General features: G+C 52.8%; 4 protein-coding genes across 10 annotated transcripts in view; 1 reads left to right on the top strand and 3 right to left on the bottom strand.

The window, feature by feature from the left end:
- Positions 1-9: 9 nt before the first annotated feature.
- Positions 10-4,572, top strand: IFT46 (intraflagellar transport 46). Of its 2 annotated transcripts, none has more exons than XM_082296845.1 (11): positions 10-81; positions 495-668; positions 744-880; positions 1,529-1,603; positions 1,702-1,795; positions 2,139-2,267; positions 2,651-2,769; positions 2,840-2,906; positions 3,154-3,214; positions 3,484-3,569; positions 3,911-4,572. In XM_082296845.1, the coding sequence occupies exons 1-11, from the start codon at positions 40-42 to the stop codon at positions 4,004-4,006; spliced, it is 1,080 nt and encodes a 359-aa protein (XP_082152971.1). In that variant the 5' UTR covers positions 10-39; the 3' UTR covers positions 4,007-4,572. The 2 variants fall into 2 exon arrangements, with proteins under 2 accessions (XP_082152971.1, XP_082152970.1); XM_082296844.1 differs by having other exon boundaries at positions 2,648-2,769.
- A 339-nt stretch (positions 4,573-4,911) lies between these two features.
- Positions 4,912-6,613, bottom strand: TMEM25 (transmembrane protein 25; the record flags this gene model as incomplete). Its single annotated transcript, XM_082296837.1, has 6 exons — positions 4,912-4,985; positions 5,083-5,169; positions 5,271-5,555; positions 5,630-5,920; positions 6,161-6,445; positions 6,529-6,613. 6 exons carry the CDS (start codon positions 6,611-6,613, stop codon positions 4,912-4,914), a joined length of 1,107 nt encoding a protein of 368 aa, XP_082152963.1.
- A 732-nt stretch (positions 6,614-7,345) lies between these two features.
- Positions 7,346-8,243, bottom strand: TTC36 (tetratricopeptide repeat domain 36; the record flags this gene model as incomplete). The annotated part of the gene is made up of 3 exons (XM_082297067.1): positions 8,118-8,243; positions 7,685-7,873; positions 7,346-7,614 (listed from the first exon to the last, which is right to left on the bottom strand). The coding sequence occupies exons 1-3, from the start codon at positions 8,224-8,226 to the stop codon at positions 7,346-7,348; spliced, it is 567 nt and encodes a 188-aa protein (XP_082153193.1). The 5' UTR covers positions 8,227-8,243.
- Positions 8,244-8,337: 94 nt separating this feature from the next.
- KMT2A (lysine methyltransferase 2A) overlaps positions 8,338-21,947 on the bottom strand; it is a gene marked incomplete at its 5' end in the record, with an annotated part of 42,360 nt that continues 28,750 nt past the window's right edge. For 4 of the 6 annotated variants that reach the window (XM_082297021.1, XM_082297023.1, XM_082297022.1 and 1 more), the window contains 10 exons: positions 8,711-12,814; positions 13,164-13,293; positions 13,620-13,703; positions 14,140-14,247; positions 14,635-14,809; positions 15,071-15,145; positions 15,669-15,839; positions 16,224-16,288; positions 16,807-16,887; positions 17,202-21,501. In XM_082297021.1, the coding sequence (XP_082153147.1) occupies positions 12,539-12,814; positions 13,164-13,293; positions 13,620-13,703; positions 14,140-14,247; positions 14,635-14,809; positions 15,071-15,145; positions 15,669-15,839; positions 16,224-16,288; positions 16,807-16,887; positions 17,202-21,501 (5,465 nt within the window). In that variant the 3' untranslated portion in view covers positions 8,711-12,538. Of the gene's footprint in view, positions 8,452-8,710; positions 12,815-13,163; positions 13,294-13,619; positions 13,704-14,139; positions 14,248-14,634; positions 14,810-15,070; positions 15,146-15,668; positions 15,840-16,223; positions 16,289-16,806; positions 16,888-17,201; positions 21,502-21,947 lie in introns of those variants that run through there. The other 2 variants (XR_014227083.1, XR_014227084.1) reach the window with 2 other exon arrangements.

Genomic DNA, 21,947 nt, shown 5'->3' with positions numbered 1-21,947 from the left:
TCTGGCCGGCCGAGCGGAGCGCGGCGGGGCGGGGTCGCCATGGCGACGGCGGCGGCGCGGCGGGACGCGAGGCGGGCGGAGGTGGGGCACGGGGGACACGGCGGGACAGAGCGGGACATGGGGGCGCGGGCGGAGGTGGGGCACGGGGGACACGGCGGGACAGAGCGGGACATGGGGGCGCGGGCGGAGGTGGGGCACGGGGGACACGGCGGGACAGAGCGGGACATGGGGGCGCGGGCGGAGGTGGGGCACGGGGGACACGGCGGGACAGAGCGGGACATGGGGGCGCGGGCGGAGGTGGGGCACGGGGGACACGGCGGGACAGAGCGGGACATGGGGGCGCGGGCGGAGGTGGGCACGGGGGACACGGCGGGACAGAGCGGGACATGGGGGCGCGGGCGGAGGTGGGGCACGGGACTCAGCGTGGCAGGACACGGCGGGCCGTGGGTGCGGGCGCCGGGCCGCCCCGCCCCTGACTTTGCTTCTCGGCGCAGCCCCGCCCGGTAGAGAACCAGCCGTACGACGAGAGCCTGGAGCTGCCCGAAGCCGAACCCGGAGCCCGCTCGCCGCGGGCGGGGGGCGCGGGCCGCCTGCGGGACTCCCGTCGGGCCGGGGTGTCTGTCGGAGCGGCCGAGCGCGGGAGCGGCGAGCGGGGCAGCGGAGGGAAGGTACGAGCGGAACGGGCGGGGGCACGGCTCGGTGAGACTTGGTGATAGCCCGTGAGACCCGGTTCTCTCGTCCAGGAGGAGGCAGCGGCACACCTCCCCGGCCCCGCCACCCTCAGCGAGGATGACGACGAGGACGATGAGGACTCGGAGGAAGATTCCTCGGAGAGCGACTCGGAGGAGGACTCGGAGGAGCACGGGGCCGCGTTGGAGGGGTGAGCGGTGTTCCTGGCCAGAGGGGCAGGGGCTGAGGCTGGTGGGTGCCGTTCGGGCCCTGTCGGCTCTGCCGGTTTCCCCTGATCCCACGAGGTTGAGCAGAGTCGTGGGCATCGGGACAGGCAGCTCCTCCCTCCTCGTCCCCGATGCTCCAGGGTGGTGGTTCCTCCAGGTGGTGAACCGGTCCTGGGCTTGTTTGCTGTGCCCAGGAGAGGCCACACCCAAGGTGTCAGCCAGGCCGGGCTGGCAGGAGAGGTCCAGCAAAGGGAAGGACCATCTCGAACATGTCACTCAGGTCCTGATAATTCTTCTTCTTTTCCATCGTTTTCAACTTCTAAGCTATTGCCGACCCCCTAATTGCTATCCTATTGCTGCCTTTGTGCAGAGCACTTAGCCCTCTTTTGACAGCGCTGTGTGGGACTGAATGATCACAGATGTCCATCACTCAGGTGCTTTTCTTGGCCAGCAGGTCCAAGGCAAAATGGGGCCCAACAGTGCTTTCCCTGTGCAAGAAGTGTTTTCCAGAGAGGACTTGCTGCTTGGTAGTTAGGCTTCCCACACTTGTCTGCCCCAACTGGGGCCTGGTTTCTGTTGTACAGAACTTGCCACATGTTAATCTTTCCCCACTGTTCTCTTCCTTTTACTAGTGACTTCAATCCAGCAGATTTTGACTACCTGCAAGTGTCCTCTGAAATCAAAGATCTCTTTGAATATATCAAGAGGTGAGTGGAAGGGTTTAGCCTGCTTTTGGCTCTCCTTTGTGTCAATTACTGCAGCACAGTTCCTAGTCACAAATGCTGTGGTGGTGGTTTTTTTCCAGGTACACACCCAAAACAATAGAGATTGAGCACAAGCTGCAGCCTTTTATTCCAGACTTTATTCCTGCTGTTGGAGACATTGATGCATTCCTAAAGGTACAGTTTCTTCAGGTTCCTCTCTCTGTCCTGCCCCATGAACTGAAGTGGAACGCAGGGTCAGGCCACGTAGGCGGCCAGGCCGTGCAGCCTGGGGCCTGGGCTGTCCCTGCGCTGTCAGACGTGATGGGCAGGGACACCTGGGAAACTACACTGGTGGCTTGGTCACCTCTCAAACAGCACTTGGGTAATGTGGGGCAAAGGCTGGGTTTTTCCTTCTCCCAACACCGTGTGCTTTTCAGGCAGCACCGTACTCAGAATGCACATCTGAGAGAGCCCACAGGGAGGCTCTGTACAAACCTGCCCTGGACTCCACAGAGAACAGGGCTCTGTTTTCCTGCAGGTTCCTCGTCCTGATGGCAAGCCTGACAACCTTGGCCTGCTGGTCCTGGATGAGCCCTCAACGAAGCAGTCGGATCCCACTGTGCTCTCCCTCTGGCTGACAGAGAACTCCAAGCAGCACAACATCACAGTGAGTCAGGGAGAGGGAGGTCACACTTGCTGCACACTTCCTGGAGTAAAACCATGGCATTTTGCTCTTAGAACTGAGAACTTCACTTTAAAAGCAGCAAAACCAGACCTTTTGCTTTAATCCATAGTTTTAAACTGCAGTGGATCTGAGCCTTGCTTCGGGCAAGTCTTGATACAAACTCTGTCTGTTCACTTCAGGTGATGCTTTATTTCCTTTTGGTTGTTCATGCCCAGTTTTAGTCGGCATTTTGCCTGCAGAAATCCGTTGGTAAAGTGCAGCTGGGAAAGAGAGAAGGCCTGGTTCACCAGGAGTGAATGCAGGTTTCCCAAAAAGCCCCAAAACACCATGAAACACTTCCAGGTTTATATATGTGTTTTTAGCAGCAGATAAAAGTGAAGAGTTTGGAGAATGCAGAAAAGAACCCCAAAGCCATTGAGAGCTGGATTGAAAGTATTAGTGAACTGCATCGCTGCAAACCTCCTGCCACAGTCCATTACTCCAGGTGAGCCCTGATGTTGGCAGTGGAAGGTTGTGTGTGATCCTGAAGCTGATGTTCTTCTCTTCCCTGGCAGGCCAATGCCTGACATCGAGACCCTGATGCAGGAATGGTCACCAGAGTTTGAGGAACTCCTGGGAAAGGTATACTGTCTGCCTGACCAGTAGTTAGCTCAGCACAAGGTCTGAGAAACCATCTGCCATGAAAGCTGGGTGCCTGCTCCATCCCACAGCCCAGTCCTCTTGGGCTTGTTCCTCCTCACGACTCTGCCCTTGCCAGAAGTTGGGGAGCAGCCCAACACTGGAATTCTCAGCTGCTGCCCCAGTGGCCTCTGTATGCTCCCAGGCTCCTGCAGTCTGGGAGCAGATCTGACAGCCCCCTCTGTTCCAGGTGGGCCTTCCACCCGCGGAGATGAGCTGTGACCTTGCCGAATACATCGACATGATCTGTGGTGAGCTGGGGAGGCTGTGCTGTTGTCACAATGTGACACCGGCCTGGCACGCTCACTGAAAGCGAGAGCTTTAGCTGCATGCTCGGCCCCGAGCAGTCGGGATCATTCCCCGCTGCTTCAGTGGGAGGTGGGCTCTTGTACTACAGGGGTCTTTGGTGTGTGGAGGCCCAGGTGGTGGTGGGCAGTGGGGAGCTCAGCCCTTCCTGACAATTCTCTGTGTGGGGCAGTACAGACCAGGTGCCCTCACGCACTTCTGATCTCACCCGCAGCCATTCTGGACATCCCTGTGTACAAGAGCCGGATCCACCCTCTGCATGTCCTCTTCTCTCTGTTCTTGGAGTTCAAGAACTCGCAGGTATGCAGCTCCACCCAGGTGCTGCTCACTCAGCTAGCAGCACTGCACAGCTGCTCCCTTCACGTTTGGCTTTGCGGTGCAATGGGTGTACAAAGGGCTGTTGGGCCTCAGAGAACGTGTTCTCAGCCGCTCCTGTCCCTGGTGCCTCTGCCTGACACAGGGAGCTAGGCCGTGCTCCGGGCTGAGGTGCCGTGTTGATCAACAGGCCAACACAAGCCAGAAGGCGTTTCCTTGGGATGACTGCTCACGCAGAGCCAATGTGGCCAGCGGGTTTAGACGCATGTGTGTGCTCTGAGCAACGGGAGTCAAATCTTTGCATGAGCGTGTTCTTTTCCCTGCAGCACTTCAAGCCCCTGGCTGATGGGCAGAAGAGCAGGAGCCCACCATCCAACCCACCCGCACAAGCAGCGGAGGCAGAGGTGCTGAGCTTTAATTGATGCTTCACATTAAAGCCTTATCTCCTGGATCACCATCTGCCGCTGGACACTGAGATGTACCCAGAGCAGGTAGTGAGATGTCACGCAGCAAATCAGAAGCCTCTCTGGTCTAAGAGACATCGCCGGGCTGTTCTGTGTTAGGGAGTAGGGCTCGACTCACCGTATTTGTTGCAGAAGCTGCCTAATGGCTCCATTTTTGACTTGTTCCCAAGGAGTTCAGCATTAAACCAGCCTTTCCCAGTGTCAGGCTCTCTGTGCCACAGGTGCTGCAGAGCAGAGGCTCCTTGAGCACATGCTACGGGGGCTGGAGCAAACAGGAATAAATTCCACACTCAGACACAACACACAGATCTGCTCAGGGTGTTGCAAGCTCTGACCTGGAGATCTTGAATCTCCTCTGCTCCTTATTATTGAACCCCCTTTCCTGTTGAGAACAGTCCCTTAGCTCCTGCCAAGCAGAAATAACCTGTGTGGCACCACAGAGATGCTTGAATTTAGTTTATTGCTGTTGGGACGGCTCTGCTCTGCTGAGCTCCCACCTGTCTGCCACAGCAGCAGGGACAGGGACAGAGAGGATCATGCAGCAAGCGAGTCGCAAACCTGCTAAAGCAAAGCTGGTGCTTGGCTTTACCCCGGGAGGAATCACAGTACTAGTGCCTGGCTATAAACAGCTTTGATGCATTTTGATTATAATAGAATATTGGTAAAGTTTGTGGACTACATAAAACTCTGCCTTGGCTGACAGCACAGCTCCCAAACCCTGCATCGCATAGCATAGCACAGAGCTGGGGCTGGCCAACTCCCACTTTGATCACAGCCTTCCTGGCACCCTTGGCTGCGTGGCTCTGGGGGCTGGTACGTACCTGGTGCCGGGCAGCCCTGGCTCACAGGCACCATGCTGCAGCTCACAGCCAGATCTCATCACTGCTCATGCTGGGCACTTTGTAGATGCGCCCGGACATTGGGAGCTGGACAAAACCTGCAGGACAAAGAATTCACTGCCTGTTGGGGCAGCCACGGAGCTCCACATCCCACAACACATCTTTTGGGGCTGCTGGCCCACCTGCTCCCCTTACCAAGCTTGCTGAGGACCAGGGAGTTCTCCAGACCCAGCAGAGCACTCTCTTCTCCCCCAGCACCAGCTCCTGCATCCTTGGGGGAAGCTGCAAGGAAGGAAGGGGATGAGAGCCAGGACATCTATTCCTCACCCAGGCAGGAACTGGGGCCCCACGTGTCTCACTGCACTGGCACATCAGGGTTTTACCTCCATCTTCCTGTGCAAGGTCACCGAGGTGCAGGTTGGGTGGCAGGGACCGGGTCTGGCGGGGCAGACGTGTGCCCTGGGGCTGCGGGGACTCGGAGCTGTTGCAATGGGAGCATTGGCTGGGTGGGCTGTTCCCCTCTGCTTGCCCTGGACCTCGCACCAGCTTGGGCAAGCGGCATGCCAGGCAGGCAGCACAGGATCCCAGGCTGAGCAGGGCAGCTAGGGCCAGGGCTGCTCCAATGGCAACACCCAGGACAGGCAGCTCCACACGGGCATCCAGCAGACCTGCATGGGCAGCACAGACCCCCTCAGCACCCTTCCACCCAGCCATTGCACCATGCCCACCTCTCAGCAGCTACCTGTGGGCAGGAGGGAGGCAGTAGTGATGCCCACACTCTTGGCCGCACTGACGGAGAGGTTTCCAGCTGTGCAGCTGAGATGGATGTGAAGCAAGCGGTTTGCCAGCCCTGGGTAGCTTGTGGCACCGAGGAGGAGAAACTTGGAGGCATTGGTCATCACATGCCCATCCTGGTCCATCCAGGTGATGCTGGTGGGTGGGTTGGCTTGCACCAGCACAAAGAGCACCAGGAGAAGGCCAGAGCCCTTGACCTCCTGGTAGCGGGCACCTTTCTGCAGGATCTCTGGCTTATCTGGGTAAAAAAACAGAGGTAGAGAGATGGGCAGGTGGGACGGGGGCAACACAGCTGGGAGCAGGATTTGTCTCACCAGGGTCCAGGAGTGCTTGTCCACCTTGTTTGCACAAGACTGACAAGATGCTGCCCTGCTGTGGCTGTGACAGATGCGGGTTATGGTCCCGCCCGAGTTGGATGGGAGCCCCACACGCCCTCCCCACATCCTGGTCTGGAGCAGGCCGACACCGCGGACCTTACACTGTACATTGAGGAGGATGGAGGTGTTGTAGGTCTCAGTGGAGGTCAGGTTGGTCAGGGAACAGTTGAGCTGGTGGTCGGAGTGCTGGCCGGTGAGGGTGAGGATTCTGGCAGCGTCCGCAGTCGAGAGGTTGACTTCCTGTTTCTGATCGTTGAGGTACCAGGCCAGTGTGGCACCGCGGACTGGCCGGGGAACCCAGCAGGTGAAGACATGACTCTCCCCGTGCTGCAGTGTGCACACTGCTCGCGGCTGCCCATCAGTGGTGGGGTCCAGTTCCCCCAGTGCTGCCAGAGAGCCCGCGGCACATCAGAGCTGCAGCAGCGGTCCTGCTCCCGGAGTCATGCACCGGACCCTACCACAGCCTCACCTGCCAAGCAGAGCACCAGGCGGCTGAGCAGCAGTAGCAGCAGGAGGGCAAGGGCAGCCCCCGGCCAGCCCCTGGGACACCCCATGGCATATCAGCCGTGCTCAGCACTAGGAGAGAGGCAGCTAGAGCAGGGACACGGGGGCGTCCACCACACTGGGCCCCGGTGTTCCGGCACAGAGCAGGGTCGGAGGATGTGGCCCAGCTGCACCTTACCTGCAGCATTGCTGCTACTGTGTTCAGCCCAGTCTGCAGTGCGGCTCTGCGCCTGGGCCCCGGCACGCAGGGCAGTGCATGCGGCGCAGGGGCGGGCCCCAGCACGGCTGCGAGCAGTCATCCCTCTCGCCGGCCCCCGCCGCCGCCTTCCCCGAGCGCGGTTGCTCCGCGCAGCCGCGGGGTCAGTCCTGCCGCTTGCGAGAGCGGCCGGAGACCGCCCACACAGGACAGGGTCTGCGCGTCCCCGTGCCTCCAGTCTGCCCTCGTCAAGGAAGGCGGCCCAGACTTGCACCCACCAGGCCACACATCTCACCGGGGCTGTGCACGCTTGGGAATCACACCACAATGCCTGCAATACCACAAGCAGAGCCCAGGTTCTGGAAACAGAGGGAGGTTTATTGGGGGTGGAGCAGAGCGAGACAAACACAGCAAAGGTGCTTTGGTACTTTCCAGTCCCTGGCTGTTAGCCAGGAGGAGGAGGAGGAACAGGAGGTCTGGCACCTGAGGTGGACCTTCTCCGGCCGCCAGGACATGTCTGCCTGGGCCACCTCAGGAGCACGGCTCTACCCAGCCCACTCGCTGCCTGGCTCATGTCCTGCCCGTCTCAGTCGCTTCCAGTGCCATCGGGGTTGCGCAGCCGACCGAGCATCTCGCAGAGCATCTGGTTGCAGAGCGCAGAGTAGGGGTTGAGAAGCACGAGCTGCTGTCGGGCGAAGGCACTGCCCAAGCGCGCTGCGCGCTCCCAGTCCCGCCGGGCCTCCTCGTCCCGCGCTTGCAGTCGGCGGATGAGGCCGCGCTGCACGAAGCTCTGGCAGGCGGCACGGCCGCGGCCGCGGCTCAGGCGGATGGCGGCGTCCAGGTCCTGCAGGGCCCCTGGCAACGAGGGGAGGCATTGGTGGGGGCTGGGGGGTACCAGGGGACCACCCGTACCTGCGCTGCTCACCTGCCACGTCCCCGCGCAGGCGTAGGGCTTGGGCCCGGTTATTGTAGCCCGAGGCGCGCTCAGGAAGCAGGCGAATGGCCTCATTGAACCGCTCCAGGGCCGTGCTTATGTCTCCTGACTCAGCCGCAGAAACCCCCTGCAGCTCCAGCTCCCGGACTTGATCCAGCAGCTCCAACGGAAAAGCTTCCACTATTGCAGTGTAAAGGGGAAACCTTGACTGGGAAGCGGTGGCACCAGGACACCCCACGAGACTCAGTCCCACTGCCACCCTACACTCCCTGTCCAGGAAGGGAACAGACACAGGCAGGGTGCCGATGTCCAGCCTCAAGCAGGCACTGCTCCCAGCCTGCAGAGCCGCCTTCCCTGCCTGCCTGCTTGCCCCATGGGGACCCTGCTGCCAATTCCAACGACAACCTGGTGCAGCATCACTGACCTTCATCCTGGACATCGTCCTCCTCCTCATCCAACCCTGGGATATCCCCAAAAGGGGTGCTGGGGTTAAAGATGGTCTGCAGGACAGCCCTGTCATTCGCCGTGGCCATGGTGCTCTCTGTGAGGGGGCTGCAGGCACAAGCAGGCTGCCACGGCCCGGTTAATGTTCACCCTGCCTCATCCTATCGCAGCCTGGGTGTGAGGCCCCACCACCTGGCCAGTGCCCCCAGACAGTGGCCCAAGGTGACCCACACACACTCGAGCCGAGGGCTCCTCACTGAACACCCTGTGCAGTCCTTGGTGCTGGCCAGGGGATCCCATGCCTTGTGAGTGTCCTGGAGAAACAGCAGCTCTTCAGTTCTCAAGAAGAAATGGAGAGAGCCCTCTGCAGCAATAAACTTGACATGTTTATTAATTAAACTATCACTTAAATAAAAAAAAGTGCATAGAAAATAAACATGTTTAAAAACTCCTTTTTTTTTGTTTTTTTTTTTTGTTTTTTTTTTTTACAACTATGTACACTTTTTATTTTTACATTCAGTCTTTTGCAGAGCTTTCAGCATTTTTTTTTAACTATTAAAGTATTTCCTTCTTCCCTGTGGCAGGGAGTTAACACTGATGTACTTTAGACACATTTCCTCTTTAAAAAAAAAAAAAACAAACAAACCAAACAAAACAACAAAAAAACCCAAACAGCCAGAAGATTGGAAGAACACAAGAAAAAAAAGGTTTTGTTATACATGATAAGTTGTCAAGAAATGTATTTCTAGAACATAACCTTGCCTTTGCAGAGCTTTTTTTTTTTTCCTTTTTTTTTTTTTTTGAAACAATTATTCACCTACCTGTAGTTACTAAAGAGACTGTAAGTTCAATAAAAGAAACACCACAAGTATAGTTCTCGGCTGATAGACAAAGCTACTGTACCTTGTTAAAAAGATACCAGGAAAGCACAGAGCACATTTTTCCCTATATGTAGGTGGTACCCCAACATTCATAACCAAAATGAGAGGAAGGAAAGGAAGAAACCAAGTTGTACAAGTACTGACTGTAACAAGAAGGGCCAGGAAAGGCCGAGCCGCCCGCTCCCAGCTCCCGGCCCTGGCTGCCGGTGGGAATGTGCAGCAAGGCCTTCCTGGAGCCGTGAGCAACTGTAACACAATCCTTATCTATAGTGTTAAGAGAATTAAAAGCCATGAACCGATACTGAACTAGGCTTCATTACACGGTGCATTACTATATTAGTTCCTATATATATTGTATTTATAGTTATAAAAAAATTTGCAGGTGTCGGGAGTGGACCAGTGTATGGGTGAATGGCATGATTCTGCACAGACCGTCCTGTTGAAGAACCCGGTATTGCTTTGAAATGAAAGAAAACCAGAAAGAAAAGATACCCAGCCCTTTGCAATGACCCGCTTCTCCTTTAAAAAAAACATGTCGGTTTGTACAAAAAAAACCAAAAACGCCCTAAGGTTCCTTTTTTAGTATTTTCAGATACCATGATCTGCGTCAGTCCTTAGAAAATATACATTCATACACGGGGAGCTGGGTGCTCCTGGCCAGCCCAGGCTGAGGATGGGCGGGCTCAGCTGCCCTGGTTGCCCCAGCCCTGCTGCCACTTGCCCCACGGGCCCAGGCTGGCCATGGCGGGCACAGCTCCCTGGGGGTACACAGACAGTTTCACTGGCCACAGCGGCTCCTGCCAAGGCAGCCGCAACGGGAATAGCAGCAAAGCAGGCAGCCCGCCGGCTCGGCTGGTCCCGGCGGGAGGAGGTTGCCTGGCACTTGGATCCTGGGGGACTCCTGAGACACAGCGCTCCCCCCGACCCTCCTTCCCACTTCTCCCCATGTGGGGTGGCTCTGGGCAGCGCTTCCCAGTGGAGCCTCCTCCCGCAGCCAGGAAATCGGGAGGCGGCAGCAGCGCAGGGGTGAGAAAGCACGGCGTAGCGGAGCTCTGGGATAAACTCAGGGGCTTTGCCATGGCGAGGGCTGTGCCCCCACCCTGCATCAGAAATGGAAGGAAAAGGGCCAAGAGCAGCTGTGCCCGGGGCCGATATCCCCCAGGTGGGCACTCTCTGGGCTCCCCAAGGTATGTGCGTTCCCAAACTGTCAGTGCATCAAATCATCTCAGTAACAAATGCAGCGTCAATGTGACTTCGTTTTCAACAGTTACCCACAAATAATCCTCACACAGTGCAATAACAAAAGGAAATCGGCAGGTTCCGAACCTCCCGAGCGCTGCTTTTCCTTCTCAGGGCAGAGGAAGAAGTCTCAAGACCAGAGAGGTGTGGATTGGGGATGCCCCTCTGAGAGACCTGGGGAGTCAGCAGGCACTCCCAGTCCCTTCCCCACCAACTGCTGGTGCCAGTTCAGAGCAGCCCTCGGATATGTCGGCTCCAGGAAGAGAGGCTCCCGTATCAACTGCAACCTAACCAAAAGGAAAGCTCAGAAAAGCAAGGGTGCTTTCTGCTTTCCTTTCTACGCAGAAAAACCCATCTGCCTTTGAGGGATAGACTGTGGGAGGAGGTGCGTGTCTCAGACTGGCCTCGCAGCAGAGAGGTATCGAGGATCAGGTCTCATCCTATCTTGTTTTTCCTTTTTAAACCCTTGCAGGATGCCAGTGCAGGCAAGGCAGAATCAAACTTTCTGCCCGAGTCACACATTCTCCTCCCACAGAGCCAAACTCATACCATGCTGGGCAGCTCTCCCTCCTGCCCCTGTCCTTACGGGCAAATACAGTTTAAGGTCCAGCCAACCCTCCTGGAGACAGTTACTGAAGTCAAAAAGGCAGAACAAGAGTAGAAAACAAAACTAAAGCAACCCCCCCACTGGAGAAAGGCTCAGACTGTGTCCAGCCAGGTATTTCCTAGAACCGTCCTATGAAAATAAAAAAAATCATTAAAAAGAGATTCTCTTAAATTAGGATAATACCACTGTAAAAAGCCTCGTCATAAGTGCTTTCCCCTATGAAGTGCTTCTCATAGAAAAATATACAAAATATATTTACATTTATAAAACCTTAAATACTAAACTGTAAACAGAACAGAGCAGAATCCAATGTTGTCACTGTCAGGCTTGGGTCTCTCACCTCTCTCTCTGGTTTTGCTCTGAGGCACAGGGCAGACCCCATGGGAAGGAGGACTCACACTGCTCCAACCAGGACGGTGGTGTCCCTCAACTTGCTCAGACCTGGCCTGGTTCCTCGTCCACTGCGCCAATGCCTCACGCATTTCCTGTAAGTTAGGGGATGCTGGGCGGACGAGGCCGGCTGGTGCTTGGCCTTGCCTTTGCAGAGAACTTTGGCTCTGTTTTGGTGCCCTTGCTGTGTCTTCTGGGGAATGCAACATGACTACACCCAGATGACTGACCATGACAGGCACCAGCCTGCAGGGTCACTCTCCTGCCTGCCTCCCACAGCCTTCGGACACTGTGGCATGGCGGAGCAGAGTGGGTGCCTCCACACCAGTCCTCCCTAGTTCCTGCTCTGCAACAGTGTGCAGCCAAGGCTGAGGCTGGCTCGCACTCCCCCTCTCTCCCTAGAGACTTCTGTCCGGTTCCTTGGGACACCACTGGCTGGCTGCGCCAGCAGCTCACTGGGCAGAGGGGGATGCCAGCTACTGGAGACAGGACCCAGAGGACCACTTCCCTCCCACATGGCTAGAGAGGGAGGGCGTTGGTAAACGGGAGCCTTTGCTAGCAAAGACTTACAGTGCCCCAACTGTTGGCACAAGCCCTCTCTTCTTGCCAAAGAATGCCAGGAGTTCCCCTACTCTCAGGCAGGGATTTCAGAGCAAGATGCCAGCAGAACTCTTCTTGTGTCTAGTTGTGGGCTGCTCTGTTCCACTCTCCTCATGAGCAGCCAAGCCAGCCCCCTGCGCCACAGAGCCCTGCGCAGGCAGCACACCTACTCCCACTCACATAGTGTTTTGCAGACATGCAGTTTCAGGGGGTCATTGGTGAGGCACAGCTCTTCTCCCCAGGAGGCAAGCTCAAATATTGCGCTACCCAACCACCGACTCAGCCCTCGGAAGCAGAGCTTTGAGCCGGGAGACAGAGAGGGACACGACCCATGACTGCTGCCCCGCGCCTGGGCCTGGGGTGACCTCCCCCCCCCCCTCCCACTCATTAGCCCCACGCTGAGAAACAAATATGGGGGCAGGGGGAAATGAGAATAGCAAAAACATAACCACGCTGAGGATCTTCTCCAGCCGCCCATGTCTCTCACAAGGGTGAGTGTGCACATGCGAGACATGAAGATGTGGACTCGGACAAACACAGCCGCCAGTCTCAGGTCCCTGAGCCCAGCCCATCTTCACTCCTGCTTCTGGCCTCTCTGTCCCATCCGAGCGGCCAGGGAGGGGCTCACTCGAAGCTTTGGTTCATCCCAGGCCCTGCAGGGCTCACTTGCAGCTGATGGAAGTTCTAGTTTAAAAACTTCCTACATTTCTTGGCACCGCAGTTACAGGGCAGTTTGTTGCTGGCGTCTTCAATGGGGAACTTGTAGTCATAGGTGAGCTCTTCCCCTCTGTAGATTTTGCGCATGGCAAAGATGACAATGTGTTTCTGGCCATCGATGTTGATGACCCGGGAGTAGCAGTTGGGCTCGCAGGAGTGGTTGATGAAGCGGGCCGCGTTCCCGTGCATGGTGGCATCCACCACTTCAGAGTCATCAATGCGGAACATGTAGCACCCGATGCCCTGTGCAGGGAGGACAGAGGAGTGTTAGCGCAGGCAGGGCAGCACAGCCACCCCAGCAGACAGCCCAGCTCTGAGGGAGCTCTGCAGCCTCTCTCCACCAGGCCTCACACACTCCTGCCTGAATCCTTTCATGCCCACATTCACTGAGACTAATTTGAGACCCTGCCCAGACCACAGAAGGAAATGAGAAGTGCCTCTAAAGCTCCAGCAAAAATGAAAATAGCCCAAATTTGTCATCCCAATTTGTGATGTTCCCAACAGAATTTTCATACAGGCCTGTCCTACCTTCACAGCCACTTTCTAGCTCTCCCAAACTCTTTAAGAACATCTACAAAAGCCCAAAACTCACCTTACTGTCGTAGTATTTCTCTCGTTTGTCAGTGAGGATGGAGCGAATGACATTGCCTGAATATTCTATCACCATCTCACCTGCATCGATGTTCCTTTTGCAGAACAGACCCCGGCCATGGATCGGAGACCTAAAATGCAACAAGAAAAGTGAATTATTTCAAATGAGACAAGCAAAACTCAAGAGCATCAGATTGCAAAGGCTGCAGAAAGCAGGCTATTTGTGATGAGGACCACCGTGTACTGTTAACCCTTCTCTAAGGGAACACTAACAAGAACACCAGCAGGTCACTCTGCCCACATCTGAGCTATTGCCAAGGTAAATCCAGGGAGAAGGAAGAAGGAAAAAGCCCCAAGCCTGCTTTTCCCCCTCAATTTTGCAGTCTGGCTTCACAGAAGGTTGCCAGTTTCCACCTTCCCCTATCCTATAGGCAATGGTACCAGAGCAAAACCGTACCTGTAGACACCAACTGCCTCCTTCGAGGTCTTCTTCAAGTGCCGGAAGCGCATGGGCATTGGCAGATCCATACTGGTCGCTCTCCTAGAACAAAGAGGCACTGCTAAGTGACGACCTGCATTTGAGACTCTGTGCCATCTATCAACTGGGGCACTTTCCAAGATGGAGTAATTTATACACTGTGACACTGCAGCCTACAGAGAACACAACCAAAATTAATGCAGTGTTTTCATATACATATATGTAAAAGGATCATTTTCTCCCTTTCCTCCTCAAATTCTCATCAGATTGTTTTACATTAGCAAGGAAAAGAAGCATTTGAAGGCAGACTGGTCTGGCGGTCACCTTCAGCTGTCACCTCTCTTGTTATTGCAGGAGTCACCTCTATGTCTGGCAGTGCTTGGCAGCTTTCAAGGTTTAAACACCCCTCAAAGCACACAACCCTTACCTGAGCCAAATCTGCTCGTTTTAACACCCCAACACTATTCTCCCCTTTGAACCTTTACACCCTGCTGCGTACCGGGCTGATTTCAGCTGCACTTCTTCCTCTTCCTCGTCATGCGGGTTGTATTCTGGTGGCTGTCGGTGTTTAGAAGCCAAGAAATTAAACATATCAAATGCAGATTTCCTGCAATTTAGAGAGACCAAAGGGAGTTTGTTTTACTGTCTGAAAATAAACATGTGGTTGCCACAACAGTCTGATGTGTTTACTGTCTCACACCTTGCCTACTCTGTCCTCTCTTACAGCCCCTGCACATCAGGGTAGGCACAGCAGGTTCTGACAACCTCCTGTAATAGCCCCAGCCAGGAAAGCTTTGTTAAGCCAAGGGCCACAAAGTGGCACAGGACAATGCGCAGACTTTGAAGATGCCAAATGGTTGATTTTCATGTGCCAGCTGTTAACATTTAACTGAGAGCTTTAGTGCTGCTGAGATTTGTTGCTTCTGTCCTGCCACAGCATTAGTTACAGAGCCAAAGGGCTGTTAACCCCAATACCAACAAGGCTCACACTTGCCTCAGGTGGACTTCGGCCCGAGCAGAGCCATGTGGGTTCAAAGGAGGTTCATTGGCCTCCTCTGGCTTGTGAAATCTGAACTTGTAGTTGTGGCAGTGCTTCGCTCCATAGAGTTGCTCAATCAGGAACACAACAGTATCATGGATAATCCCCAACATCCTCAAACCATTCACACCTGGAACAAGAAATAGAGCACAACAAACACTAACTATCAGTGCAGACTTAGAGCAGGAAGATACAGCAGCTTGTCACAAAGAGCTGGGACACCACACTGCTGTCACAGCAGCTCTGTATTAGCTATTGCATTCTATGTCAGAGTTTCTAATCCTGCCATTACCCTCCATAAAGCACGCAGCAGGTTAACTGGAACTATTAAGACTCTAAGACCCTCACAGAAAGATCTGTTTGCTCTCCTGCGTTCAGCGGAGGGTGTTACCTGCAAAGGACAGCTGCTTCAGGCGGGCGTTTGAACGGGCCTCTTGCACCTTGTCAGTCAGCGACTTCCAGGCATCTGCAGCACACACACAGGTGACAAACAGTGACAGGGTATCCAAGTGCTGGGATACTCATATTTAAATAAACTAATTGGAGAATATGAAGTCTGCAACTTTCCATAGGCCATAAATTAAGATCCTTGGATCCAGTTGCTTTAATTCTCTTGAAAAGTCACATTGGCATAAGGGAAGGCAGGGTATTCAGCAATTAAAAAGTCTGGACACCCAATACTCCACTGTGTGATCCACATTGCCTGTTTCTTGATGAACTATGCTTCAACATCATTGGTCAATTGATAAAACAAAATGGGCCAGTGATATACATTCCACTGAATATATTATGTTGCAAAAAAAGAAGAAAAAGAATAGAATCCAGGCATTATCAGGAACTAGGATTGTTCTAGGGCTGCAAAACAAGAGATTTCTCTCTCTCTTTTTAAAAATCTATAAATAAAGCAAATAAGAGGTTCTCAGAAGTAATAATTTTACTTCTAGTAAGGACAGGTAAAACCAGTACAACCAATACTGCACGGTTCTCACCTTCAATGCTTTCTGCGCAGATCTGAAAGCCATCATCACTAGAGATCTCAAAAACCAAACCTTTTTTTGGTTTCTTCTCACCAAGACACTCTTTCCTCTTTTGTTCTTGCTGAAGCCAAAACATAAGAGGGGAGCTGAAAGTGCTCTCTTCCTCCTCGAGAGCTTTTGAGCCTAGAAAGACAGAAGCCAGCACGAAGATGGGAATTGGAAAGAACAATGCTTTTTACACCTGGTGTCCCACGACTGAAAATAACTTACTGACTTGCCTTTTCACCAGCAAATCCAGCCAAGAAAAAAATGCTACAGAGTGTTGCAGTAAGAATGTGAAATCTCAAGTGCTGAAATTCTCACAAACTAAAAACAGAGACAAAACTATTTGTCCAAGATCTACAAATAGCAAACAAATCTTTCCTCCCCTTATAGCAAGGGAACACAAACTAATAGCTCTGAGCCTTTTCCTGACAGAATGACTAACATAAAAATCAAATCTTCAAACATCACCTTCCCAGTCCTGGAGAATTCCAAGACTAGATTGTTTTTGAAGAAGTGACATACCTGCATTTTCTTGCTCATTTATTGAGTTCTGTGTTGATTGAGGTTCTGGGACCACAGCTGGTTGCCTTGGGAGGGAAGGAGGAGAACATGGGGAAAAATAGCTAACAACCTGCCTCATTTCCTCACCGACCCTGAGCAGTAGTCCATGAAAACTTGAGAACTAGACAGATACAAGAACCTTTTCCAGATCAAATGTTCTGACATCAGTTCAGTTGGAAACGAACAAACAAAAGATTCTACTCAACAGCATTTCTGTTTGCAGCCTCTATCAGTCTGTGGGCAGCAGCCTAATTTCACACAGCCAGTGACCCGCTCTCTGTGTCACCCCCACTCAGGAATAAGGTGTAGGCCAACAGTCAGACACTGCTGAATGAGCATCTTGTCAGCGGGCACTGAGCTTCCCAGAACTACACACAGCTTAATGCAAAATGCTTCCATATTTCGTCTAAATGTGACTGTACATTCCCCACTGAAATCTCCCCAGGCATTTTAACTAGGAATGCCAGACTTCCCGCACTCTCCATACAAATGCCCTTCAGCTCAAGCAAGCAGAATCACATAGAAAGGTCTGTTCATCTCTTACCCTGCAGACTGCCCACGTGGCTTCTGCAACAGCTGATCTATGCTGGCTGCATCCTGCGCATCTGCCTTCACAGCAGGAGTCCTGGAAGAAAAAGATTTGGGAACATTCAAAATATCTGCCAACCCGTGTGTGCCATGAATGAGACTGGAAAGCAGGAATGGATCCACTGGGGATTGCCACGACGGACTCGGCAGTTCTGCAGAATTGCACAAGTAGCAACAACAGTTCCTAAGATACAGAGAACCAGATCACACTTCCAGCACCGCATCAGAATCAAAAGTTGCATTTCACAATTTGCCTTGACTTGCACAACTTGCTGGAGAAACTAGTGCAAGATTCTCTCATACTGTTACAAAAACACCTCAGGAATGAGCAAAACCAAACTCTCCTCTTACCCTGTAGCTGAGACCTGGGGTACAGCAACAGCCCCTTTGTCAGGAACATGAGCTTCAGAAGAACCAGCCCACATGTGAGAAGTTTTGTGCTTCTTTCCATTCCCTTTGTCTAACAATGGCTGAATGCGTTTGATTTTTGGCTTCATTTTTGTGGTACCCAGCACAGAGCTACTCGCAGACTGCTGACCAGGTGATGGGGAGCCTCCTGGAGATGCTGAGCTGGCATGCATCACTGACGAGGAAGCCTTGCTTTGTTCGAGTCCGGTATTGTTTGGAACATCAACCAGCTGTGGAAAGCTTGACAACTGCGTCGTTGCCGGAACTGTGCTAAGGTCCAGCTGGGAGGATGCAACCCCGGTTTTGTTGGCTAAGAGCTGTGTCATGTGCTGAAGCTGGTACGAGCCCTCTGGGTCAGCAGAGGATGGAGCGACTGTCATGCCCATTGTCTGTGCTGAGGGTAGAACACATATGCTTGATGCAGCTGTCATGGCTGCCGTAGATGGAGTTTGAGATGCTCCCAGTTGTGAAAACATCCCAGAACTTGGTGGTAAAGTCATGTGCTGCTCCTGAAGACCAAGGCTTTGCTGACTAGCTTTGATCAGGAGGTTGCTTATTGAACCAAGGTCCCCCAATAATCCAGGGCTTGTTAACGTTACTGAACTTTGTCCCAAAACATGACCAGGAACTGAACCACCAGTACTAGGGGCTGCTGTGGCCTGCATGGACACGACATTCAGCACTGAGGAACTCGATGTTAGGCCTGATACAGGCCCTGATGGAAGGTGACTGGCATCTGGACCAATAATGCTGGGAGATGTGCTGACTGCAGTAGTGGTCCCACCTTGCGGAAGCAAAGATGTTTGCTCAAAATACATGACCCCAGACTTTGACCTTTTGATAATATTGGGGACAGTTCTATGGGATGTTGAATTTGCAATGGTTCCCAAATCCAATGGGTGATTAGAAATCTGGGAAGGAGCAAAATTAATTAAGGTCATGTTGGAGACCATATCAGAAGGAGCTATAGCAGAAGGGGTTCCAGAAGGAGCCAGCTTCTTGTTCTTCCGTGACTGCAGACGAGATATGGGCCGTTTCTTGCCTAGGGCAGCAGCTGGTGTAGAAGCAGCAGTACCAAGGTCTGTCCTCTGACTAGCTTCAGACACTAAGAGCTGAGGATCAGGGGGTGGCTGCACCCCAATTAGAAGACCTGGTGAAGGACTGCTGATGTTTGGTGGGAAGCCTGTCTGAGCAGGTGTGGAGAAGGGATGTATATGCTGGTGATGGGACATGGGCAGGAGACCCTTGCTCGTGGGAGGGAATAATGACTGAGATGGGGGCAGGCTCGGATTTAATCCTGTGGTCAGTGTGAGCCCGCTCCCCATGGGCCCCAGAACTGAAGTGCTGGTTTCCATCACACTCTGCGCAGAACTAACGGAGGGTGTTAACTGTATCTTTTGGGTAACACCATTGGGAAGAGTTTGGAGGACATACAGGGGCTGCATGTTTTGATTAACAACCAGAAGTTTTTCTGCGGCTGGCTTGAGGTGGGGTGGTGTCGTTTGCACCGCAGCATTGGAGATCTGCGAGGGGCCAGGACTCTCTGTGGAGTTTGGCACATACTTCTGGCTCTGGAGGGGAACAGTGGGTGATACTGGCACCTGGATACCCGGAGTCCCGCTGTTTCTTGTTAAATCTTGGTTGCTGCCATGCCCTTGCTCGACAGGGCCGCAGGCTGGGCTGGCTATATGCTCTGCATCTATGTGACCCTGGATGAAGTGATCGGGAGTCATGTGTCCTTCAGGGCTGGGGTCTACCCCTGGACTCAAGAGAGCTGCATCACCTTCCCCTGAGGCAGATTTTTCTGTGACTGTCACTCTCTTCTCTCCAGACTCTGTGGAAGGCAAGGCAAGCATCGACCTCTCTCCCGAGGAGGAAAGTGAAGACTCCGAGATAACGGCAAGCCTATTGTGATTTTGGCTGGGCACCGTAGGGCTGCGAGTGGTCAGAACAGAGAGATCGGAAGGAAGCTCCAGTGGCAATTCAAACTGCTCCTCTGCTGATATGGAGGAAGAGACACTGCTGTCCACTGGTTCGGTGGTGGGCAGCTGCTGGGAGAACACCTCAAACAAACCCATATCCTTGCCACGGTTGCTGTCAAGACCTAAACCTTCTCCAAGCGTCAGGAGTTCAGATGATGAGGACTCTGGACTTTCTCCCAAAGCCTGCATAGATGGTGTGTTCTTCAGCACAAAGTCCATGATGTCAGAAGGGAGTATGTTCCCACAGTCATCACTGTTGTTATTGTCAGAGTCAGATTTCAGAAGTTCTGTGTTGAATGTGTCCAGTAAGTTCTTGTCAGCAGGTGTGCTTGCGTGAGCCCTGCGGCCCGTTTCCAATGAGCTCAGCTGTGCTTCCAGAGAGTCCTGACTCTGCGCTTTAACCCTGCTCACAGGGTGGCAGTTATCAATCTTGGGGTCAGTTTTGTGGACAGTGGAGCTCTTGGTGACTTGCACTTTCTCACCAGCTTCTTCAGTTCTATCCAGCTTTAAGGTCTCTGTCCCATTCTCTTTGCCACTCCTTTTAGTTACCTGGCTGACTTTTCTGGTTGTTGCTGTGACACTTGTATCACTTTCAGTTCCATCATCCACACCATCTAGCTGTGAGATTTTTGGAAGATCACACTGCTCTTCCTCCCTGAATAAGCTATGGGATGTGAGCCTCTCCTCTGTGTTTGAGGAAACCACCGTCCTTGTAAAATTGTAGTAGTATAAGTCGTCTTCATCTGATGTGCTCAAGTCATCTGCCCCATCCACTTGTCCTTCCGCAGACCGCTTCCCTCGCTTCTTGCCAGTTGAGTTACTATAGAAGGGAATGTCTTCCTCTCCATAGGACCTCACACCATACAGAGGAGTCAATCCAAAGAACATATTGGATCTGGCCCGAGCACTTCTCCTTGGATACCTCCGCTTGTATGACCCTTCTTCTTGAGCTTTAGTGCCATCCTGGAGCATCAAGCTGTTATCTTGCATGGGCAAATTTTCGTATGTGTTATTCTGAGATTCCTGTGTTGGTGCTTCATTTGGACTTCCCTGAATTACAGGGTTCTCTTCTGGGCTTTCTGAAGCTGAGGAGGGCTCTGCCAGAGCAGCCAGGTCTGCCCCTGCAGACTGAGTTTCGGCATCACTTTCCAGCTGTGCATTTTTAGACTGGTTTTCACTTTCCATCTTGAGAGGAGTCAGAGTGACTTTAACGGTGCGTTTCCTGGGTGCTTGTGATTCCTTAGGGGCTGCTTCAACCTGCACTGCAGACCCTTTAGATGGCCCTTGTGAAGGTGGAGACTTCTCACCAGACTTTTCAGCAGGAATATTATTACATAACCTTGGGCTAATTTGTTCAGTTGCCAAACCCTGATTGCCAAATTCTGGTTTCAGTTCATCACTGCCCACTGTTTGACCTGTCTCTGTAAGAGATTTCAGGGAATGCTTCTCTTTAAAACTGTCTTTCGTTAACTTTTTGCCTTTCTGACGCCTGTCTCTGGGGGCAGTAACTACCTGCTCACTTGCTGCAGGAGATCTATTGTTTACTCCAGCAGCCTTCAAGGCCTTTGCATCCATCTCATCAACCACAGTTGTTTTCTCTGGCTGTACAGGTTCCATGTGCTGATCTCTGTCTTTCCTTGGGCCTCTCTGATGCAAAGGTGGAAAGGGTATTGCTTCTTTGGAAGAAAATGATCCTGAACACTCTTGAAAGGTTCCTATTTTAACATTCATTTCTGCGCCCAATGAACTTGTTGGCTGAGTGGACACTTTAGAGCTTCCTCCAGAAACAAAAGTATGAGACGAATAATCTGTGTCCTTTGAGGTTTTCATCTTCTCTCCCTTAGAAGCCGCACCTTTGGCTATTAAATCTGAACTGCTGGAATGTTTCCCTTCTGTAGATTGAGATGCATCCAGCTGGTAAGTTTTATTTCCAGTTGTAGCCACTGTTTTCTGGGAGCCTGAACTGGTAGAGCAACTTTGAACTGGAGCGCTTGGAGGACCTGTGCACACTGACCCCACAAAGCGGTCAGTACTTTTGGCAGTCGGTTCATATTCTGAAGAGGCCCCCATGCTGGAAACTGAAGACACACTGTGCCTGGAGTAAGTGTTCCCAGCTCGTGTAGGGGAAATCATCCGGAGTTTTGATTGTTGCTGTGACAAAGAAGAGGTGCTGTGTCTCCGAGAACCAATGCTCTTAAGTCCTGAGGACAGCAAAGGATCTCCTACTGTCACTATTTCATGGGTCACTGGGGTAGGACTTCCTGAGAAACAAAGGCAAGAAAGACTGTCAGGTGATTTTAAACCTTCACAATCAATGCACATCCAATTCCTCCATACAAAACACAATAAATTAAAACCTAGCAAAAGTTTTTGGCCAAACAATGCCAACACCGTGTTGATACTTTTGGGTAGGTGTTAAAGACCTGATACCATCAACCAGGATCCAGCAAGTTTGTATCTCGGGGTTTGCTACCTCAACTTCAGATGTGTACGTTCAACATTAGTTTGAAAGAAAACATTAGTCAGAAACAGCTGCTGAATTACAATACCAGATTTCCAATTCTCTCTGGAAAAGTACTGACTGAAATATTAAGTCCCTAACTGGTATCACAGCGCTTTTGGCTCACTACTACTATATGGCCCAAATGCTGCCTCTTCTTCGTCCCAAGGGAATGTTTGTTTCAGTTGTGCATTTCTCGGCAGGCCA

The sequence above is a fragment of the Coloeus monedula genome (genome assembly GCF_965178545.1).
Source record: "Coloeus monedula genome assembly, chromosome: 25".
Taxonomy (NCBI): domain Eukaryota; kingdom Metazoa; phylum Chordata; class Aves; order Passeriformes; family Corvidae; genus Coloeus; species Coloeus monedula.
This window is presented reverse-complemented; position numbering and strand designations above follow the sequence as displayed.

Excerpts from the sequence above, each read along its gene's own strand:
- IFT46 (XM_082296844.1), top strand. The coding sequence starts at position 40 with ATGGCGACGGCGGCGGCGCGGCGGGACGCGAGGCGGGCGGAG. Across the intron at positions 1,604-1,701 it reads CTCTTTGAATATATCAAGAG|GTACACACCCAAAACAATAG; the intron begins GTGAGTGGAAGG and ends GTTTTTTTCCAG. Across the intron at positions 2,268-2,647 it reads CCAAGCAGCACAACATCACA|CAGCAGATAAAAGTGAAGAG; the intron begins GTGAGTCAGGGA and ends ATGTGTTTTTAG.